Raw genomic sequence first — 21,784 nt, 5'->3', positions numbered from 1 at the left:
CGGACGGGCTGGGGCTCACGGCCCCAGCTGTGGGCCCCGCCTTGATGCGTTTTGAAGATCAATACCGTGCATTTGATGGGTCCCTGCGGACCGTCCGTCCATACCAAAAATCAGGCTCATACGAAACTCATGTGGACCACACCATTTAAAAACATGTAAATACATGCCTAAACATATAAAATCGCTTGGTGGGGCCTACCTGAGTTTTGGATGTCGTTGAAACTTGGTCTGTACGGTCATTTAGATGGGACCCACATAATGGATGGGCTGGATTGTGAATCACATCTTGGTGGGCCCCAAAACAAAAAAAAATTTATAAAAAAAAAAATTTTAAAAGCAGCAGCAGCGCTGCTGCTGCTGCATTGACGGGCGGCCACGAGGCAGGGACCCACGGCTCCATCCGTGGGCCCCACCATGATGTATATTTTGTATCCACACCGTCCATTTGGTGGGCCACTATTTGACATGGACCCCCCTCGAAAATCAGGTTAATCCAGCGCTCGGGCGGCCCACATCCTAAAACATATGAAATCACTTGGTGGGGCCTACCTGAGTTTTGGATGTCACTGAAACTTGGTATGGACCGTCCGTCAGGTGGGACTCACATAATGATTGGGTTGGATTTGTGAAACACATTTCAGTGGGCCCCACATCCGCCCCAAGGTCCAATGACCTTATGACAGGTTGGACGCCAAATATCGCCACGGTGGGCTCCCTGCCTACGTGAACCCATCCACGGGTTAGGATGGAAATAAACAACATCGGTGGGCCTTTGGTCCACACCACCCTATCAACGGGGTGTGTGGAAAATAAACAATACAGTGGGCCCTATCCAGGCCCACGTGACTTTATGAATGGATTGGATGAAAATAAACATTATGTTGGGCCTTAATTTGGGTGAAAAATAAATATTATGTTGGACCTTAAGTTGGGTGGAAAATAAACGTTATATTGGGCCTTAAGCTGGGTAGAAAATGAGCATTTTGGTGGGCCCCATTTAGGTACGTATTGTAAACCGCACCCTCTATTAGTGTGGGCTCCATCATAATGTATGTGTTTCATCCAACTGTCCAACTGTTTTGAAGATAATTTAAGGCCCATTATGGAGGCCCATCTTCATGCATTAGTGGTCCTTGTTGAGGCCCACCTTGAATTGTATTAGGCCCACATTATGAGGCCCATTAAGGCCCACCTTGATATAGATATGGGGCTCATGTTATGTAGCCCATTTGATGTACTTGGGTCCTTGGGTCAAGGCCCAATTAGATGTATAAAAGGCCCATTACAATGTGTGATTTATGGAAGGCCATTCCTTGGGAGCAATGTTGGTTTGATGTCCACATTGAATCGATAATGTTGGTTAAATGTCCGCATTATAACTCTCCCTAAGGCCCACCGATAGGCCCATAATTATGGTAAGTAGGCCGTATAGGGCCATCTCCATTATACCTAGAGCTCATCTCTTTATACATGTTTAGTATAGATCCATGATTCATGATCATTCGCATCATATGTATGCCTGATGTGAGGATGACTGATCATAGCATACACCTTTGGATAGACTGTTTATGGGCTCCCTGTTAGGCGGAGTTGCCTCATATAAGTGCATGGTCTATACAAGACTGTTGCATGACTGATAGTGTGACTCATGCACTTGCATTTGTGTGATTGTAGTTACTATATGCCCTAGCGACATCGTGGATGGCCTCCATAGATACATCGTGGATGGCTGGGTTGATACCGAAAATGTTTGGTTCTAGCATACGGCACTATAGATGTCCCCGGGTGAAAGTCCCTAAACCCGATGGTACCGAGGATGACTCCAACGTCGAGACCGAGTGGATATACGAACGCATGAGGGCCGAATACCGTGAGGCCGCGTCTCCCACCGTGTCGTGGTCGGTTGGAAAGGAGTGTGGCCTTACTCGCCCGAGGGTAGGGGCAATACTAGGCCGAGTTTGACCACTCGTGAATGGGTCCGCTATCGACGTGCGGATAGGTATTGGCAGACTATTGGCAAAGCGGATAGTGAGGTTTCTTACGCTCATTTGGGTGCGGCTAGGAGAGCGACAGTGCCATTTGGAGTGTATTGAACCCCTGTGATTATCCATGAGAACTGTACCGATACATGTTGAGGATTGGCATGCTTGAGTTGCATCTTGCATCGCATGGCCGTGTTATGGCCGATAGCATTCATATCTTGCACCGCATAGCCTTGTACGGTTGATTGCATTCATGTGCTCATCACCATGATTCCGCATCACTCTGACCTTGCATTTTGAGTACGTTTATATTGCGCACACACTTACACCACCCTCTAAGCTTTCCATAAGCTTATGCACGATTGATGCGTGCAGGTGACGCCAGGACGCAGCAGCAGCCATAGTCTCGCTGTAGTTGGAGCGTGCAGCTGAGCTTCTGGAGTTTGCTTCTTTTGTTACATTGTATTTTTCCCTTTTGTCGCATTGTACTAAAAAGTTTTTGATCATAGTGGATTTTGTGGTGGTGTTCTTGTGGTTATTAGTTGTGGGTTATGCTTGTGTTATGCTCATTATGAATCAGACTGATGATTTGAAATCCTCCTTGTAGTATCCCAGGATCGGAACCTGGTGAATGGGTGCCGGGATCCGAAAATGGGTTCTACGGAGCTGTCGGCGCCGGATTCGGCGATCGGGAATTTTGTGAGCCCGGTTTCCGAGTTCGGGCGTGACATTAGTTCCTGTGGATTCAACCTCGGTCTCACCAAGATTATTACTACATCGCTACCGCTATGAATGATTAAGTCCTAAGTTTGGATAGCCTAGCGATCTTTTATTGCAGACCCTTAACGTGTGTGCCTTCGCGAGCCTTTAAGTTGATAGGCACCTTCGCTCTTTCCTGTAGGACATGGCGCGCAGGAGAGTGACCCGATCGACTCCCGCACCACCTGAGACTTCAGCTCCACCACCTGCGGCTCCCGCACTACCACCTACGACCCCTGCTCCACCACCAGAGATTCCTACTGCCCAGCCTGAGGATGTCGCTCCTTTACCAGAGCTTCATACCGCCCATCCTGATGATGCTGTACCTCCACCAGAGACCGGTGCGGATCCGACTGTATCCGTGAGTGCTTCTCAGCTACAGCAGATGCTGCAGGCTGTGACGGCCGCACTTCAGGGGCAGAGTAGACATCCGGTTGTTTCACCGGCCCAGGCAGAGCAGGAGCGCGCGAGTGCCCTACTTCGAGAGTTCCGACAGTTTGACCCTCCGCGATTCCAGGGCGAGCCAGATCCGACCGCAGCTGAGAGGTGGCGCTCCGATGTGGAGAAGATTTTTGATACCATGTCATGTACGACCGAGCAGCGAGTTCGGTTGGCAGTGTTTCTTTTTCAGGGCGAGGCCGAGCACTGGTGGACCTCGGTTACCCGCGTCGCAGGGCCTGACTACGTCTGGACGTGGGATGATTTTATAGATCGATTCGAGGAGCAATATTTCCCTGACCACATACGACATCCGAGAGCACTAGAGTTCGAGACTTTGGTGCAGTGGAGACATGACCGTGGCACAATACGCGGCTCGTCGTGGCGCTATCGAGGTTTGCGCCATATATGATTGATGATGAGGGGCGGAAGGCCCGCCGCTTCGAGAGCGGCCTACGTTACGGTCCTTCGAGGCCGTGTGATTGGGCACGAGCTTCCGACCTTTCAGTCGGTAGTGCGGAGGGCTCGGATTACGAGATCGAGTGGGCCGGGCGCGCAGCCGACAGAGATCGAGGAGGGGTCAAGAGGCACTCTCCGAGCTCCCAGCAGGCGACGACCACAGAGGTACAGGAGCCACCCACCGCTAGAGCACCAGCAAGAAGACGCTCCGCCGCCACCCCAGGCCATAGGACTTGTTTTGATGTGGTGGGACAGGGCATCGCTTGTCTGAGTGCCCTCCCTCATCTGCAGCAGCCGAGAGGATCACAGCAGCCTCACCTACATCCGTCGAGAGCACCACAAGGCCACCAAAGACAAAGAATGACCTCAAGAAGAAATTTCTGGACCACACTGTATGAAGCAGCAGTGACAACAATTTTCACCGCCGAGACCCCAGCAGCAGCAGAGGCAAGAGATAGGCCGCCGCAGAGGCGGCAGCAGGCACTGAGGACCTCAGAGAGGACAGCACCTCCCGGCACCGGCCAGTTAGGTTCTACGCGGCTCGCAGACCCGCATCATCCGGAGGAGTTGTCGAGGGTATACTTCCCGCCTCTTCATGCATCGCTCGAGTATTATTTGATTCTCGCGCTTCTCACTCATTCATGTCCGAGGGTTTCGGCCGATCGATTGCAGACAGAGTCTACTAGTGAGGGATTGACCGTATCGACGCCCTTGGGGAGGACCACAGTATTGGGCCGTTTCTGTCCATCTTGCCCGGTTCTTGTCGGTGATATCTTTTTGCCTGCTGACTTGTTTGTGCTGCCGATGACAGATTTCGACGTTATCTTGGGCATGGATTGGCTTGCCGAGTACCACGCTATCTTGGACTGTTCTGCGAGGACAGTCACATTCTGCATACCAGGCTTGCCGCAGTTCCAGTTCATCGCCGAGCCTAGAGGAGAGCCGATGTCTTGCTTGATGTCCTGTGCAGTCGAGGAGCCTATGGCCATTTGTATTGATCGGTTGCCGGTTGTTTGCGACTTCCCCGACGTATTCCAGGAGATTCCCGGATTGCCTCCTCGCCGTCATATCGAGTTCCAGATCGACCTTGTGCCTGGTACCGCGCCTATCTCGAAGGCCCCGTACCGTATGGCACCGATGGAGTTGCGTGAGCCACAGTGACGATTGGACGAGTTGCGTGAGTTGGGATTTATTCGTCCGAGCAGCTCCCATTGGGAGCGCCGGTACTCTTCGTTAGGAAGAAGGATGGCTCGTTGAGGCTCGCGTAGATTACCGCGAGCTCAACCGGTCACGATTAAGAACAAGTACCCGCTCCCAAGGATAGATGATTTATTTGATCACCTGCAGGGGCACAGTTCTTTTCGAAGATTGACTGCGTTGGTTATCATCGATTCGTGTCCGAGAGGAGGACATCCCAAAGAAGCCTTTCGGACGCGTTATGGTCATTTTGAGTTTCGGGTCATGTTTCAGGTGACCAATGCACCCGCGGACTTCATATAATTGATGAACGAGGTCTTCCGTCCATATCTCGATTAGTTTGTTGTGGTCTTTATCGATGACATTCTGATATATTCGAGGACCCGTGAGGACCACATGCAGCATCTGGAGATCGCCTTGCAGACCCTCCGTGCCCACCAGCTATATGCGAAGCTGGAGAAGTGTGAGTTCTGGCAGGAGGAGGTGAGATTCCTCGGTCACGTGGTGACGAGGGAGGGTGTCGCAGTGGACCCCTCGAAGGTTGAGGCAGTGCGTCAGTCGGGCCAACCCACGACTGCGTCCGAGATCCGCAGTTTCCTTGGTTTAGCGGGATACTATCGGCGTTTCATTGAGGGCTTCTCCCGTATTGCAGCCCCGTTGACCAGGTTGACTCGGAAGGGCGCAGAGTTTATTTGGAGTGACGCCTGTGAGCGAGCATTTATGGCGCTGCAGGACCGTCTGCCGTCCGCTCCTGTCCTCACTCTTTCCTCTGGGAGTGATGGATTCGTGGTATTTACCGATGCTTCGATTATTGGATTGGGTGCTGTCCTGTTGCAGGACGGTAGACCTGTAGCATTTGCGTCTCGCCAGCTCAGGTCCATGAGTGAACTACCCCACGCACGATTTGGAGCCGGCAGAGTCGTCTTCGCACCGAAGGTGTGGAGACACTATCTCTATGGGGTTAGGTTCGAGCTCTTCTCGACCACAAGAGCTTGAAGTACCTATTTTCTCGAGCCGAACATGAGACAGAGACGCTGGATGGAGCTTCAAGGATTATGATTTTGACCTCCAGCACCCACCTGTGCAAGGCGAATGTGGTGGCGGATGCCCTCAGCCGTCAGCCACGAGGCCTGGTGGCACATATGATGATTAAGGAGTGGAAGATGCTCGAGGATATGGCAGAGTACGACTTTGATTTTGGTCTGCAGTCTTCTATCGTTCAGTTATCGAGCCTGTCGATTCAACCCTCTCTTGTCGCAAGGGTGATCGAGGCTCAGCAGACAGATGAGTCGTTGCAGGATTACCGAGCAGAGGCGGCATCTGAGAGTCAGACAGATTGGCAAATTGGTGCTGACGGTGGACTTCGCTTTAGAGGCCGATTGTGTGTCCCGGATATTCCTGAGTTGCGCAGAGATCTTATGATCGAGGCACATCGATCGCGGTTTTCCATCCATCCTGGCTCGACGAAGATGTACCGTGATATGAGGAGGCAGTATTATTGGGCAGGGATGAAGCGCCAGATTGCCAGTTTTGTGGCCGAGTGTGACACTTGCCAGCGTGTCAAGGCCGATCATCAGAGACCCCCTGGTCTATTGCAGCCATTGAGCGTCCCGATGTGGAAGTGGGAGCACGTATCCACAGATTTTATTATGGGTTTGCCGAGGACTCAGCGCGGTCATGACTCCATCTGGGTTGTCGTCGATCGTCTGACGAAGTCGGCACATTTTCTTGCGATTCGTGCGACTTGGCCCTTGGACCGGCTTGCAAGGTTGTTCATTGAGGAGATTGTGAGACTGCACGGCGTACCAGTCTCGATCGTATTTGACCGAGACCCGAGGTTTACGTCTCAGTTTTGAAGCTTTCAGAGAGCTATGGGCACCGATTTGCAGCCAGTTCAGCGTATCATCCGCAGACCGATGGCCGGACCGGGTCAACCAGATCCTTGAGGATATGCTTCGGGCCTGCGTGATTGACTTCGGTGGTAGCTGGGATGAGCATCTGCGATTGGCTGAGTTCGCATACAATAACAGCTATCAGGCGACCATTGGCATGGCTCCTTTTGAGGCATTATATGGCAGACCGTGCAGATCTCCGAGTTGTTGGACCGAGGTTGGAGAGCGGCGTCTCCTAGGTCCCGAGCTTGTGCAGGAGACATCAGAGGTTATTGATATCATTAGGCAGAGGATGCGCACAGCTCAGAGCCGGCAGAAGAGTGTTGCTGATCGCCGGCGTCGTCCCTTAGAGTTTGATGTAGGGGACCATGTGTATCTCAAGGTCTCGCCTATGAAGGGTGTAGTTAGATTTGGAGCGAAGGGTAAGCTTGCCCCGAGATTCATAGGACCTTTCGAGATCACTGAGCGCATTGGCGCTGTGGCCTATCGGCTTGCCTTACCATCTCAGTTGTCTGGCGTCCACAACGTTTTTCACGTCTCTATGTTGAGGAAGTGTGGGTCAGACATAGTTCCTGTTATCGATTGGCAGCCGTTGGAGGTTCGTGAGGACGCTTCTTACATCGAGCAGCCAGTACGTATCCTTGATCGGAAGGAGCAAGTTCTCCGGACCAAGGTTATCCCCTTGGTGAAGATTCAGTGGGGTCACCATTCTGTGGATGAGGCATCTTGGGAGCGTGAGGCTGAGATTCGAGAGCGCTATCCTCATCTCTTTGATGATTGATTGTATGTTGTATGTTATAGGTTGTCTCTGGTATTTTTATGGTGATGCCTTGCTTCCTCTTCTATTATGATTTATGTTTTCTTGTGATGATTGTTTAAATTTCGAGGACGAAATTTTTATTTGGTGGGGAGAGCTGTAAGACCCGTGTCCTAATCCGTACCATTCTGTTAGCTTCCGCGGTCCTTCCGGTCAAATTTCGGCAACCTTCGCACCGTATTCGGTGTTTGCGCACGATCTTAAGCCAGGTCCCGCACACTGACGTCGGCTCGATCCGAAACTTATGTCTTGGTGATCGCGTCGTCGCCGCGGTTCCAACGCCGTGACTTGCGCACCGAACCGATACCCAGGTAAGAAGATGCCGATCAGCGTTTATTCCGAAGAAACACCGCGCGTTGCGGATTTCGAGGGAATCTCTACACAATTAGTCCCACTAATTAAACATAAATGCAACCATACCTCAAAGTACCTCACCCATTCCCTCTTTTTCCAAAAGTCCACCATCTTTCCACCTCACCATTCCTCTTTTCTCATTTTCAACCTCAACCATCCCTCTTCTCCACCAATTTCAAACTAAACCATACCTCTCATCACTTCTTTCTTACAACCATCACTCCACCCATCCCTCCACCCATTATTTCTATCTCTCCCTCTCATTCTCTAGCAAATTTTCCAAATCCCATGAGAAATTTCACTCATCCAACACTCCCTCTCAACTTCAAGTGTGGCCCACCCTCTCATCTCCAATCTCAACCATTCATCTTTCATCAATCTCCATTAAAAGTGAAGGTAAGGAGCTAAGGAGTCCAAAGGAGCAAGGAGAAGGAAGATAAGGTGGGTGATTTGTCATTTTTTTTAAATTTTAAGGCCCACTTGTTGGTGGGACCCATTTGGATGTATGTGATTTTATCAAGAGGGCCCATAGTGGCGGGGTTCCTCTATCTCACCGTGTATCTCTCTCTCTATCTCTCTCTCTTTCTTTCTTTGTAATGGTGTGGATCCCACCAATATGTGTTACATCTACTCCGTCCAACTACATCAGACGGTGTAGCCCACTTTATTACAGGTGATGATCCACACCATCCACTGTTTGGATGGGTCCAATGCATCTTTATATACATATATATATATATATGTATGTGTGTGTGTATATATTTATATGTGTATATTTTATATAATATATATATAACATATATAGTATAATATGTATTTTATATATATAATATAAGATATACTATAAGTATATGCATATATAGCGGTGGGCCACGTCTACGTGGGACCCACCACAATGATGAGAATTTGGAAATCGTCCAGCGTTGCAAGCAGAGCTTTAACAAAAAAAAAAAATAACAAAAAGGGAAGGGAGAGGTGGGCCTCTCATGCAGGCCCCACCTTGATGTATATGTATAATCCAAGCCGTCCATTTCGCTTCCCAGACCATTTTAGGCGTTGAGACAGAAGTTAAGATTAATCTGACAATCATACGGGCCATACCATGGGAAACAGTAACATGTACCGTTAAAACCCGCTCTGATGTTTTTATTCGTTAAAAACATGCTATATATCGGGCTCGTTTGAATGGTCTTGAGATATGGAAGCTAATGAACGGGATGGATTTCTCTGATGTGGGCCCCATCTGTGGAAAACCACGAAAAATCCGTTTTTTTTCAAAAAAAAAAAAAAAGAAGAAGCAGCGCATGCTGCTGCTGTCAGAGCGCCAGAGGCGCTGCCTGCCTCACGGTTGACGGACGGACGGGCTGGGGCTCACGGCCCCAGCTGTGGGCCCCGCCTTGATGCGTTTTGAAGATCAATACCGTGCATTTGATGGGTCCCTGCGGACCGTCCGTCCATACCAAAAATCAGGCTCATACGAAACTCATGTGGACCACACCATTTAAAAACATGTAAAGACATGCCTAAACATATAAAATCGCTTGGTGGGGCCTACCTGAGTTTTGGATGTCGTTGAAACTTGGTCTGTACGGTCATTTAGATGGGACCCACATAATGGATGGGCTGGATTGTGAATCACATCTCGGTGGGCCCCAAAACAAAAAAAAAAAAAAAAAAAAAATTTAAAACAGCAGCAGCAGCGCTGCTGCTGCTGCAGTGACGGGCGGCCAAGAGGCAGGGACCCACGGCTCCATCCGTGGGCCCCACCATGATGTATATTTTGTATCCACACCGTCCATTTGGTGGGCCACTATTTGACATGGACTCCCCTCAAAAATCAGGTCAATCCAGCGCTCGGGCGGCCCACATCACAAGAAACAGTGTGAATTGAACTCTACCATTGAAACCCTTTCTGGGTCCACAGAAGTTTCAGATCAAGCTGAAAATTGTTGTTCCCCTCCTCCCTGGCCCGTGTGACCTTATGAATAAGTTGGATTTCAAATGAACATTTCAGTGGGCCTTACCCAAGGTCCAATGACCTTATGACAGGGTGGACGCCAAATATCGCCACGGTGGGCTCCCTGCCTACGTGAACCCATCCACGGGTTAGGATGGAAATAAACAACATCGGTGGGCCTTTGGTCCACACCACCCTATCAACGGGGTGTGTGGAAAATAAACAATACAGTGGGCCCTATCCAGGCCCACGTGACTTTATGAATGGATTGGATGAAAATAAACATTATGTTGGGCCTTAATTTGGGTGAAAAATAAATATTATGTTGGACCTTAAGTTGGGTGGAAAATAAACGTTATATTGGGCCTTAAGCTGGGTAGAAAATGAGCATTTTGGTGGGCCCCATTTAGGTACGTATTGTAAACCGCACCCTCTATTAGTGTGGGCTCCATCATAATGTATGTGTTTCATCCAACTGTCCAACTGTTTTGAAGATAATTTAAGGCCCATTATGGAGGCCCATCTTCATGCATTAGTGGTCCTTGTTGAGGCCCACCTTGAATTGTATTAGGCCCACATTATGAGGCCCATTAAGGCCCACCTTGATATAGATATGGGGCTCATGTTATGTAGCCCATTTGATGTACTTGGGTCCTTGGGTCAAGGCCCAATTAGATGTATAAAAGGCCCATTACAATGTGTGATTTATGGAAGGCCATTCCTTGGGAGCAATGTTGGTTTGATGTCCACATTGAATCGATAATGTTGGTTAAATGTCCGCATTATAACTCTCCCTAAGGCCCACTGATAGGCCCATAATTATGGTAAGTAGGCCGTATAGGGCCATCTCCATTATACCTAGAGCTCATCTCTTTATACATGTTTAGTATAGATCCATGATTCATGATCATTCGCATCATATGTATGCCTGATGTGAGGATGACTGATCATAGCATACACCTTTGGATAGACTGTTTATGGGCTCCCTGTTAGGCGGAGTTGCCTCATATAAGTGCATGGTCTATACAAGACTGTTGCATGACTGATAGTGTGACTCATGCACTTGCATTTGTGTGATTGTAGTTACTATATGCCCTAGCGACATCAGGGCCATAGCCTCCACAGACATATCGTGGATGGCTGGGTTGGATACCGGAAAATGTTTGGTTCTAGCATACGGGCGCTATAGATGTCCCTGGGTGAAAGTCCCTAAACCCGATGGTACCAGAGGATGACTCCAACGTCGAGACCGAGTGGATATATGAGCACATGAGGGCCGAATACCAGGAGGCCGCGTCTCCCATTGTGTCGTGGTCGGTTGGAAAGGGGTATGGCCTTACTCGCCCGAGGGTAGGGGTAATACTAGGCTGAGTTTGACAAGCTCATGAATGGGTCCGCTATCGACGTGCCGGATAGGTATTGGCAGACTGTTGGCCAGGCGGATAGTGAGGTTTCTTACGCTCACTTGGACTGTGCGGCTAGGAGAGCGACAGTGCCATTTGGAGTGTACTGAACCCTAGTGATTATCCAGAATGAGAACTGTACTGATACATGTTGAGGATTGGCATGCTTGAGTTGCATCTTGCATCGCATGGCCGTGTTATGGCCGATAGCATTCATATCTTGCACCGCATAGCCTTGTACGGCTGATTGCATTCATGTGCTCATCACCATGATTCCGCATCACTCTGACCTTGCATTTTGAGTACGTTTATATTGCGCACACACTTACACCACCCTCTAAGCTTTCCATAAGCTTATGCACGATTGATGCGTGCAGGTGACGCCAGGACGCAGTCGCAGCCATAGTCTCGCTGTAGTTGGAGCGTGCAGCTGAGCTTCTGGAGTTTGCTTCTTTTGTTACATTGTATTTTTCCCTTTTGTCGCATTGTACTAAAAAGTTTTTGATCATAGTGGATTTTGTGGTGGTGTTCTTGTGGTTATTAGTTGTGGGTTATGCTTGTGTTATGCTCATTATGAATCAGACTGATGATTTGAAATCCTCCTTGTAGTATCCCAGGATCGGAACCTGGTGAATGGGTGCCGGGATCCAAAAATCACATTTGCAGGACCCACATATCACAATGGCACCATTTTCTAAGTTATCATGGGGTGATGCCATCACCCCATGCCAAGTAATAAATGCTTACAAGAAATTATGGCATTTATTTTCCCCATGAGTTAACCCTAGCATTTATGGCCTTACATGAATTAATTACTCTCTCTCTCTCTCTTCTTCTTCTTCTTCATTTTTTTCCCCTAGCAAGAGAGAAAGTGAAAACGTCTATAGCAGCCCTCACATTCCTAGCCACATTTACCTTAGATCCCCTTCAATCCCACCATTGGAAGTCCATCTCCACCATTGAATGTCCCTCATTGGAGCTTTGGAGCACTACAGAGGAAAAAGAAGGAAGGTGGGTGCATCTTTAGGGTAGATTTCTCCATTTCTATGAGGAGGGTGCTTCTTTCTCTTTCTTCCCCCTCCCTCTTTCAATACTTTGGTGTGATGATGTAGCTGTGTGGCCCACCCGGAAGTAACTCACCTTGGTGTATGTGATGTCCAAGTCGTTCCCCAAATGGATCCCCACGGCCGTCCAAGTGAAATGGGCCCTACTTGACGGTGATGAGAAAACATAAATATCCAACGATAAAGTGAGCCATGCCCATGTGGGACCCGCCTTGATGAATATGCAACCGTCCAGCGTCTAGGGACGCTGGACGTTATTAGCGAAGCGTGAAGACAGTGGGGTGTGCTAACAAAAAAAAAAGGGGGAAAGAGAAAGAGTGGTTTTGGGTGGGCCACCCCTACAGGCCCCACCTTGATTCACTGATCTAATCCACGCCGTCCACCCTGTTCCTTGGCTCATTTTAGGCGTTGAGCCAAAAAATGAGGCCAATCGGATGATCAAGCGGGCCATACCATAGAAATTTATGCTTTCTTACCATTCAAGGATGTTAGGACCCACCCTACTGTTTATATACACCAAAATGCTAGAGTATTGGACTTCTTGGGTGTTTTTTGAGCCCTAGAATCCATTGGACGGAGTGGATTCTCAATACGTGGGCCCCACATATGAAATATGTGGGAAAACAAAAAAAATAAAAAAAAATAAATGATGTAGCAGCAGCAGGCGCTGCTGCTGTCAGAAGGCCTGCACACTAGCAGACGGACGGACAGGCAACAGCCCACGGACCCAGCCGTGGGCCCCACCATGATGTATGTTGATTATCCACACCTTTCATTGGGTGGGCCACTTCCTAAAGTGAGGCCCCTCCGAAAATCGGCTTCATCCATAACTCAGGTGGACCACACGGTAGTAAACAGTGGGGATGAGCGTCCGCCATTGAAACCCTTTGGGCGCTGAAGTTTTGAATCATTCTGAAATTTGTTTTTCCTAATCACCAGGGTCCGTGGGACCCACCCTATTCAACTCCGTCCACCCACTTGTTGGGCCACACTGTGGTGCGTGTGGAGTGGACCCACCCCACGTGTGGGGCAACACCGTAATGTGTGTATTGTCCAGCCCTGGACGGCCTGGACGTTTGGTGTATATAATATATATCATATTATATTATATTATATTATATTATATTATAATACATGCTACTGTGGTGGGCCCTACGTGGGACCCACCTCTGTTTTGTCTCAACACAAAAAAAAAGGTGAAAAAAAAAAAAGAGCCACGTGTTGGTCTCTCTCTCTCTCTCTCTCTCTCTCTCTCTCTCTCTCTCTCAATGTCAGCTAGTTCTGTGGGTCTCATCTATTTCACCCACGCCATCCATCTTGTTGATCTGCTTCATGCGCCCCACCATGATCTCGTGCATTAGATCAGCACCGTCCAGAGTATCAAAGAGTCTCTGGACAGTGGCCTTCTTCTATATGCCATGTTATATTATAATATAATATATCATATTATATTATATGGTATTATATCATATTATATATATTATATGATATATGTTATAGTAGGCCACTACGTGGACCGCACCATGATGTGTGTGCTGTATCACTACCCTCCATCCATTTGATGATTGGCCTCACCATGATGTATGTGATGTATCCCTATTGTCTATCCATTTGGCGATCTTGTCTCCTAGCTTGAGACAAAAAAAATAAATAAATAATAAAAATAAATAAATAAATAAGTAAATAAAACAGATCCAATATCAAGTGGACCACACTGTAGAGAACAGTGGGATAAGCGCCCACCATTGAAAACCCTTTGGGACTATGGGGCTCTGAACTAGTATGATATTTGTTTTTCCTCTATATCCAAGTCTTTGTAACCTTATGCACAGACTGGATGGAAAATAAAGACTATGGTGGGTCATTGAAATTTAACACCATTGTCATTTGTGGTATGGTCCAAATGAGCATTTGGATATGATTCATTTTTATGCTCTTCAATGGTATCTAACGGCATACTTATGGTATATTGGACTTGGCCTATTCGACTTGGCCCTTTTGATTCGGTCCATTTAAATCGGCCTATTGATCCGGTTCATTTGAATCGGTCCATTTAACTCGCCCTATTTGACTCAACCTATTCGACTCAGCCCATTCGACTCGGCCCATTGGAGCGGCCCATTTATAAGGTCCATCTTGATGTATCTGTGGCCATCCGTTGAGGCCCACCTTGATATATATATATATATATATATATATATATATATATATATATATATGAGGCCCATTGTAATGTAATTTCGGCCCATATGATGAATTCGATGCCCATGTGATGTGGCCCATAGTGATGTGTATTAGGCCTTTGTGCGAGGCCATGGGCCCACTTTATGTTCACCTCTATGTGGGCCACTCCTTAGGAATAATGTTGGTTTAATGTCCACTTTGATGGGCGATGATGGTTGAATATCTATATTGTGACCTTCCCATAGGCTATGTTCGACCAATCAACGAGGCCAATTATCGTGGCCGATTACCGATTATGATTGTCATGTCCGATTGACCGATTACCGATCGAGGCCAATTATCGTGGCCGATTAACGATTATGATTGTCATGGCCGATTGACCGATTACCGATCGAGGCCGATCATCGTTGTCGATTACCGATTATGATTGTTGTGGTCGATTAACCGATTACCGATCGAGGCCGATTATCGTAGCCGATTACCAATTATGATTGTTATGGCCGATTGACTAATTATCAATCGAGGCTGATTATCGTGGCCGATTGTTGATTATGATTGTCGCGGCCGATTGGCCGATTATCGATCGAGGTCAATCATCATGGCTGATTGTGGATTCCGATTGTGATGTATATTCTGCCCGTGTTTGAGGCCCAATGTAATATATATGCGGCTCGTATTTGAGGCCTGTTATTATGTGTATTTTGCTCGTGTTTAAGGCCTAATATGATGTATATGAGGCCTATGCGATGAGGCCCATTGGGGTGCATTTGAAGACCAGGCTATGGAGCCCATTATGATGTATGTTAGGCCCATGAGAAAGGCCCATTATGATGTATTCATGGCCCAGGATGCATGGCCCATTTGATGTATTTGAGACCCATGTGTAGGGCCCACACGTCATGTATTTAAGGCCCATGATCAGGGCCCGCCTATTGTGTATATGTGGCCCTTGAGTAAGGCCCACTGTGTTATATATCAGGCCTTTGTGTGAGGCCGTGGGCCCATTATGTGTTTGGCTCTATGTGGGCCATTCCTTGGGAGCAATATTGGTTAGATGTCCACATTGTCGAGGTCGATTGTCAATGCCGGTTATTGACACCGATTATGAGTATGTGACAGCATAGCATCATCATACATGCCCATACGCATCATATGCATGTTTGTTATGAGATGTGGTTGACCATTGCATATGTCATTGGGCAGGTTGTTATGAGACTCCCCGATAGGCGGAGGTTATCTCACATGAGTGCACGGTACGCGTACGATTGATGCATGACTGGATTGTATGACTCATGCATCTTGCATTGTGTGCCCTAGTGACATCAGGGTCGTAGCCTCCACAGACATATCGTGGATGGTCAGATGGGACACCGGAAATGCTTGGTTCTAGCATACGGGCGTCATAGATGTCCCTGGGTGAAAATCCCTAAACCTTCGAGGCCAGGAGACACCTCAACGTCGAGACCAAGTGGATACATGAGCGCCTGAGTGCCGAATACCAGGAGGTTGCGTCTCCCACTGTGTCGTGGTCGGTTGGGAGGGGGTGTGGCCTTACCCGTCCGAGGGTAGGGGGCATTACTAGGCTGAGTTTGACCAGCTCGTGAATGGGTCCGCTATCGACATGCCGAATAGGTATTGGCAGACTATTGGACAGGCGGATAGTAAGGTTTCTTACGCTCACTTGGACTGTGCTGCTAGGAGAGAGACAGTGCCATTTGGAGTGTACTAAACTCCGGTGATGATCCCATAGAGGAACTGTACTGATATGTGGATTTATTGAGCAGGAGTTGCATACTCATTCATGCATTCATTCATTCACTATCCACTCGGGTTGGTGGTACGCAACTATTTGTTACGTGTGCCCTCGCAATGGCCAGGATTTCGGTTGGGGCGCGCAACTAACCTGAGATCAGGAGTTTACTACATTGAGTCTAACTGTCCAAATTTAGGTATAGGACTGGTTTGGATAGAAGTCCCTTGTGATGGACCCCATAGCCAGCGATACTACGTACTACCATCCCGACTTCACACTCCAGTATAGTCATTCCATTCGCACCGCATATTGCATGACATTCGTGGCATACGACATTTTGGGTTATTGTGTCCCTGCATTTGTATGGTCTAGGTACGGCTGACGCTATTTGTGTTACTCATCAGGAATGTATATTGTATTGCACTCTCTGCATCTAATATTTGGCTATCTATGATTCCTCGTTTGCATAGTTGTTCTACATTGTATATTCTGACATTGATTGACTCATGGACTTGTCCGTATTTTCCCTTACTCTGTTATCGTATGATTTATGATCTTGTCAATATTCTGTTTACTATGATAATTCATGCTCTTGTTAGTATTTTTGTTTATTTCGACATTATACAATTTATGGATTACCAGTACTTTCGATATTGTGTGATTTATGACATTGTATCCTCGGCATTTAATATTTGGCTCGCTTTGACTCCTCATTTGCATAGTTGATTTGTGTTGTGTACCTTGATATTGTATGATCCATGGACTTGTCAGTGCTTCCGCTTAATTTGATTACTCTGATATGGAATACTTGGCACTTACCTTGTGCACACACTTACACCACCCTCTAAGCTTTATATAAGCTAATGCACGATAGATGCGTGCAGGTGATGTTGGTTGCAACAATGTTGAGCATGGAGCGTGCGGCGGTCTTCTGGAGCTTGGTTTTTATTTATGTATTTCCTTCCAGCATTGTACTCAACTGATTATATTAGTGGATATGCGATGATGATGTTGCCTTTGTGAATTAGGTAATCTTATGGTTATGCTTATTGCGAGTTAAACAAAAAAAAAAATCCTCCTTATAGGATCACAGGATCAGAATCTGGCATATGGACGCTGGGAGTCGAGAATAGGGTACTACGAAGGCTGTCGGCACCAGATTCGGCAATCGGGATTCCTGTGAATCCGATTTTTGGGTTTGGGGCGTGACAAAGGGGTTTTTAACTCATAGTACAGTCTTTTACCAGTCCTAACTAAGTTTGAGTCGACTTAGACAAGTTAGCGACCGTAGTAATAAGTGAAACATGAGACACACCATCGAACTGATGCATAGCTAGAATTGTGCATAGTAGAAGCCATAAGACAAGTGATAGCACAAGGCTTTCAAATCTTCTTATATGATCCTTACATACTATACATGGTTCAAAGGATGGATTTATTTATATTTGCTAGGATTTCCTAGAATGTCTGCGGATCTCCTGCCACTTCCATATATGCATGTCATTCTAATAATTGAGGTTCAGAAAAATTCTATCCAATATAGTCCCTGAAAGAATGAGACAGATTCAAAGCTCAAGTGAACCCTAGCTATCAAAGAAAACAGTGGGGACAATGTCCCCCACTGTTAAAACCTTCCTAGGGCCCACCCACTCTGTTAATAAGTTAACACCTTAAAACTTTTGTGATCCCAAGCAGTTTTTAATGATAAGCATTCGATTCCTATTATCTTCTATGGTACAGTCCACTTGAGCTTTCAATCCATCTCATTTCTTGTCTCATGCCCTAAAATGATCTCTCAAAATGGATAAAAATTTTCTCCTAATAACGTATTTCCATGAAAACCCCATGGGAATCCTTTAATAACTCATCCCATGTGATTTGTCAATGATATACAATCCATCCATTCGATGTGCCACCTTATGAAAGCCCTAGAGTAAAGAAATCAGCCCCACCCATAACTTAGGTGGGCCATAGAAAGGTAAAAAGTTGAAGGGCGAATGCTTACCTTGATTTTAATTAGGGTCCACCTGTGTTCCAAAACAATACCTATCCCTTTATCCAAGTCAAAGGGGTCTGTATGGCTTGGATTGCATATATATATATATATATATAAAGAAGAAGAAGAAGAAGAAGAAGAAGAAGATAGGAATGCTGAAATATTTAATACTTATTGTAGGATTTTAAAACACCATACATGGTTTAAGTAGAGATAGCAAGCACCAAACACGTGAAACATATGAACTCATTAAACTAGTAGATTTTGGACAGATCGAACGGGGTCACGAACTCAGGATGGTGGTGAACAGTAACAGTCAGCTTGAGCACGGAACTGAGGTTGGAAAGGTCCAAGAAGGCATTCTCGAACACGACGTAGCCCCTCGCATATCGGAACAAGCCCGTCCCAGAGACCACCGACAACTCTCTACGCGCCACAAATTCCTTATGCTCCGTGAGGTAGATATCCAAACCATGTATCTGTAAGGTACTCCCTTTGTACTCTCCATCAGTGAACACTATCGAGTACATAAAATGTAAGGCAGAGTCGTCCAACGCAGATGCAGCAAATATCCCTCTCCCTCGTCCTATCGGCTTTGAGTGCCTTTCGACATCTACAGTGATTGCATTGTCAAACACCATGATGGTCCCGAACCTTGTCGAAATCGAACCAATGCCATTAAGTCCGGCAACTGAGACCGAAGTCACGTTCTCGCCTGTCTCCCAGTCTTGCATGTAGAACACCATGTTAGTCTCTTTCATCCTCATCCCTTTGGCTTTCAAGCTGCCCAGAATGGTTATTAGCAAGAAAATCAGTACCGAAACTGATATCTTTGGTGTGGTTTGAGCCATTTGAAGCAGTGATACAAAGCCACTTGATATCTTAGTAGTAAAGAGAAATGACCTATTTATAATAGTTGAAGTGCAATCCTTGCATCACAACTATTGGTGGGTGGGGCCAGTTTCAACCAGCCCAATGCCTTCTTCAGCAATGTTAGAGCTCTTCCTCATGCCGCTAGAGGCCAAATCTTCCTCGACAAGGTAGATTTGGGCTATATTCGCTAGGCCTAGCCCTGTTCTTTTTTTATTTCCGTTTGGTACATGATCGGGGGGCCGACTCTTTTTTGTCCGTCGCCCCTCCCAAATCCTCCTTTGTACAGCCTTGGGCTTTCTTCATATCAATACAATCAGCAGAACATTGTTGCTATAAAAAAATTTAAATAAATAAATAAATAAATGGTGGGTGGCGCCCACATGGCGGCAGTTTTTGCATGATCCCAATCGTACCTCTGGCGGGGCAGTAGTTGAGGGTGATTGGCTTTTGTTGGTGCCATAGTGGGAAATCTGGGTCTTTCATCAATTTCTCAGCTTGAGTATTTTGAGAGATCAGTTTTACATAGTTTTTCTTTTTCTCAGAATATTATGATATATATTCTGAGGAGGTGCTTTTTAAGAGATTAAATTATAAAAATGCCCTCATTTATTTTTCCTTTTAAAATATAGTGAAAGTCGAGACTCGGGGTCCAAGAGCTATGCTTAATACATCAAACTTCTCAAACATATGCACCCCACCATGATGATAGCATGAACAATTGATCATATCATCAAATGAGCTACATTTGAACTGAGATATTTTGAATAGTGTATATTGGTTTTTTATAGGTTGGCGTACTTATGATTGGATACGCCTTATATTTTTTTATTATTCTAATAATAATAGAGATGGATTGGATGTGATACACATATCATGAGGGCCTTACAAATATTTGCTCTCCAGTTACAAAATAATTATTTTTTATTTGATTAATGATCAGGTGATTGGGGTCACCACCTAATTCACTTTTTGCATGAATGGAGAGTTTCACTGTCCATTCATATGTCCCTGTATGGACCCACATGGTCAGCTGAATGGATGATAGGAAGTGATCCATGTGGTTGGGTGAGGATGGGAAGGTGAGAAAAATCCCAATAAGATATTTTAAATCATGACTCATGACATTGTAATGCTCAATACACGTGCACTCGCGGACCACGCTCTTCTTCAACTGTTGCACGTGATACTGGCAAGTTATATAATACTCAAAAAGCATATGATGCCTGATACAAATGCACCCAGAAATTGTACATAGCTAGGATTGCATGTATAAACACATTAAAAGAGAGAAGCAGAAATATTTAATACTCATTGTAAGATTTTAAAACACCATACATGGTTTAAGTAGAGATAGCAAGCACCAAACACATGAAACATGTGAATTCATTAAACTAGTAGATTTCGGACAGATCGGGCAGAGTAGTCATAAACTCAGTATGGTGGCGAACAGTAATAGTCAGCTTGATTACAGAATTGAAGTTAGGAATGTCGAAGAAGGCGGTCTCGTAAACGACGTAGCCCCTTGCATATCCGAACAAGCCCGTCCCAGAGACCACCTACAACTCCCTACGCTCCACAAATTCTATATGCTCCGTGAGGTAGATCTCCAAACCATGTATCTGTAGCGTACTCCCTTTGTAATCTCCATCGGTGAAGACTATCGAGTACATCAAATCTATGGTACAGTCATCCAACGCAGATGCAGCAAACATCCCTCGCCCTCGTCCTATCTTCTTTGAGTGCCTATCTATGTCTACGGTGATTGCATTGTCGAATACCGTGATGGTCTTGAACCTTGTCGAAACTGAACCAATGCCATTAAGTCCAGCAACTGAGACCGAAGTCACGTTCTCGCCTGTCTCCCAGTCGTGCATGTAGAACACCATGTTGGTCTCTTTCATCCTTGTGTCTTTGGCTTCCAAGCTGCCCACAGTGGTTATTAGCAAGAAAATCAGTACCGAAACCCATATCTTTGGTGTGGTTTGAGCCATTTGAAGCAGTGCTACAAAGCCACTTGATATCTTACTAGTAAAGAGAAATGGCCTATTTATAATATATAGTTGAAGTAGAATCCTTGCATCACAACTATTGGTTGGTGGGGCCCTCATGTCACCATTTTTTGCATGATCCCAACCGTACCTCTGGTGGGGCAGTAGTTGAGGGTGATTCGCTTTTTATTGGTGCCATAGTGGCAAATCTCGGTCTGTCATCAATTTTTCAGCTCGAGTATTTTTTTGGAGAGTTTTACATAGTTTTTCTTTTTTAAGAGGTGCTTTTTGAGAGATTAAATTATAAAAATGCCCTCATCCAATTGCATAGGAACTAAGGCCAAAAATCTACACAATTGAGACTAAAAGTCTACTCTTTTTTAGCCTCAATTGTATAGGAATCGAGGCCAAAAGTTTACTTTTTAGCCTCCGTTGCATAGAAACTGATGCCAAAAGTCTATATTTAAGAATATTGAAAAAAAAATGATAATATTGAAAGAATTAATAATTTTTAAAAATTTTGACAATTGTGAAAAAATTGAGAATTTTGAAAAAAAAAAATTTAGAGAGTTGTGAAAAAGATTTGAATTTTGAATTTTGAATTTTCTAAGAACTAATAATTTTTAAAAATTTTGAGAACTTTTAAAAAATTAAGAATTAATTTTTTT

The 21,784-nt window shown here is 46.0% G+C and overlaps 2 protein-coding genes across 2 annotated transcripts; both read right to left on the bottom strand.

The window, feature by feature from the left end:
* Positions 1-18,410: 18,410 nt before the first annotated feature.
* LOC131251901 (dirigent protein 22-like) lies at positions 18,411-19,141 on the bottom strand. Its single transcript, XM_058252896.1, has one exon. The coding sequence runs from the start codon at positions 19,104-19,106 to the stop codon at positions 18,510-18,512; it is 597 nt and encodes a 198-aa protein (XP_058108879.1). The 5' UTR covers positions 19,107-19,141; the 3' UTR covers positions 18,411-18,509.
* Positions 19,142-20,684: 1,543 nt separating this feature from the next.
* Positions 20,685-21,119, bottom strand: LOC131251858 (dirigent protein 11-like). Its single transcript, XM_058252851.1, has one exon. It carries the CDS (start codon positions 21,117-21,119, stop codon positions 20,685-20,687), a length of 435 nt encoding a protein of 144 aa, XP_058108834.1.
* Positions 21,120-21,784: the final 665 nt, after the last annotated feature.

This window comes from Magnolia sinica, chromosome 7 (assembly GCF_029962835.1).
Source record: "Magnolia sinica isolate HGM2019 chromosome 7, MsV1, whole genome shotgun sequence".
NCBI classification, from domain to species: Eukaryota; Viridiplantae; Streptophyta; class Magnoliopsida; order Magnoliales; family Magnoliaceae; genus Magnolia; species Magnolia sinica.
The sequence above is the reverse complement of the archived record's forward strand: the minus strand, read 5'-3'. Positions and strand labels throughout refer to the sequence as shown.

Excerpts from the sequence above, each read along its gene's own strand:
- LOC131251901 (XM_058252896.1), bottom strand. The coding sequence starts at position 19,106 with ATGGCTCAAACCACACCAAAGATATCAGTTTCGGTACTGATTTTCTTG.
- LOC131251858 (XM_058252851.1), bottom strand. The coding sequence starts at position 21,119 with ATGGCTCAAACCACACCAAAGATATGGGTTTCGGTACTGATTTTCTTG.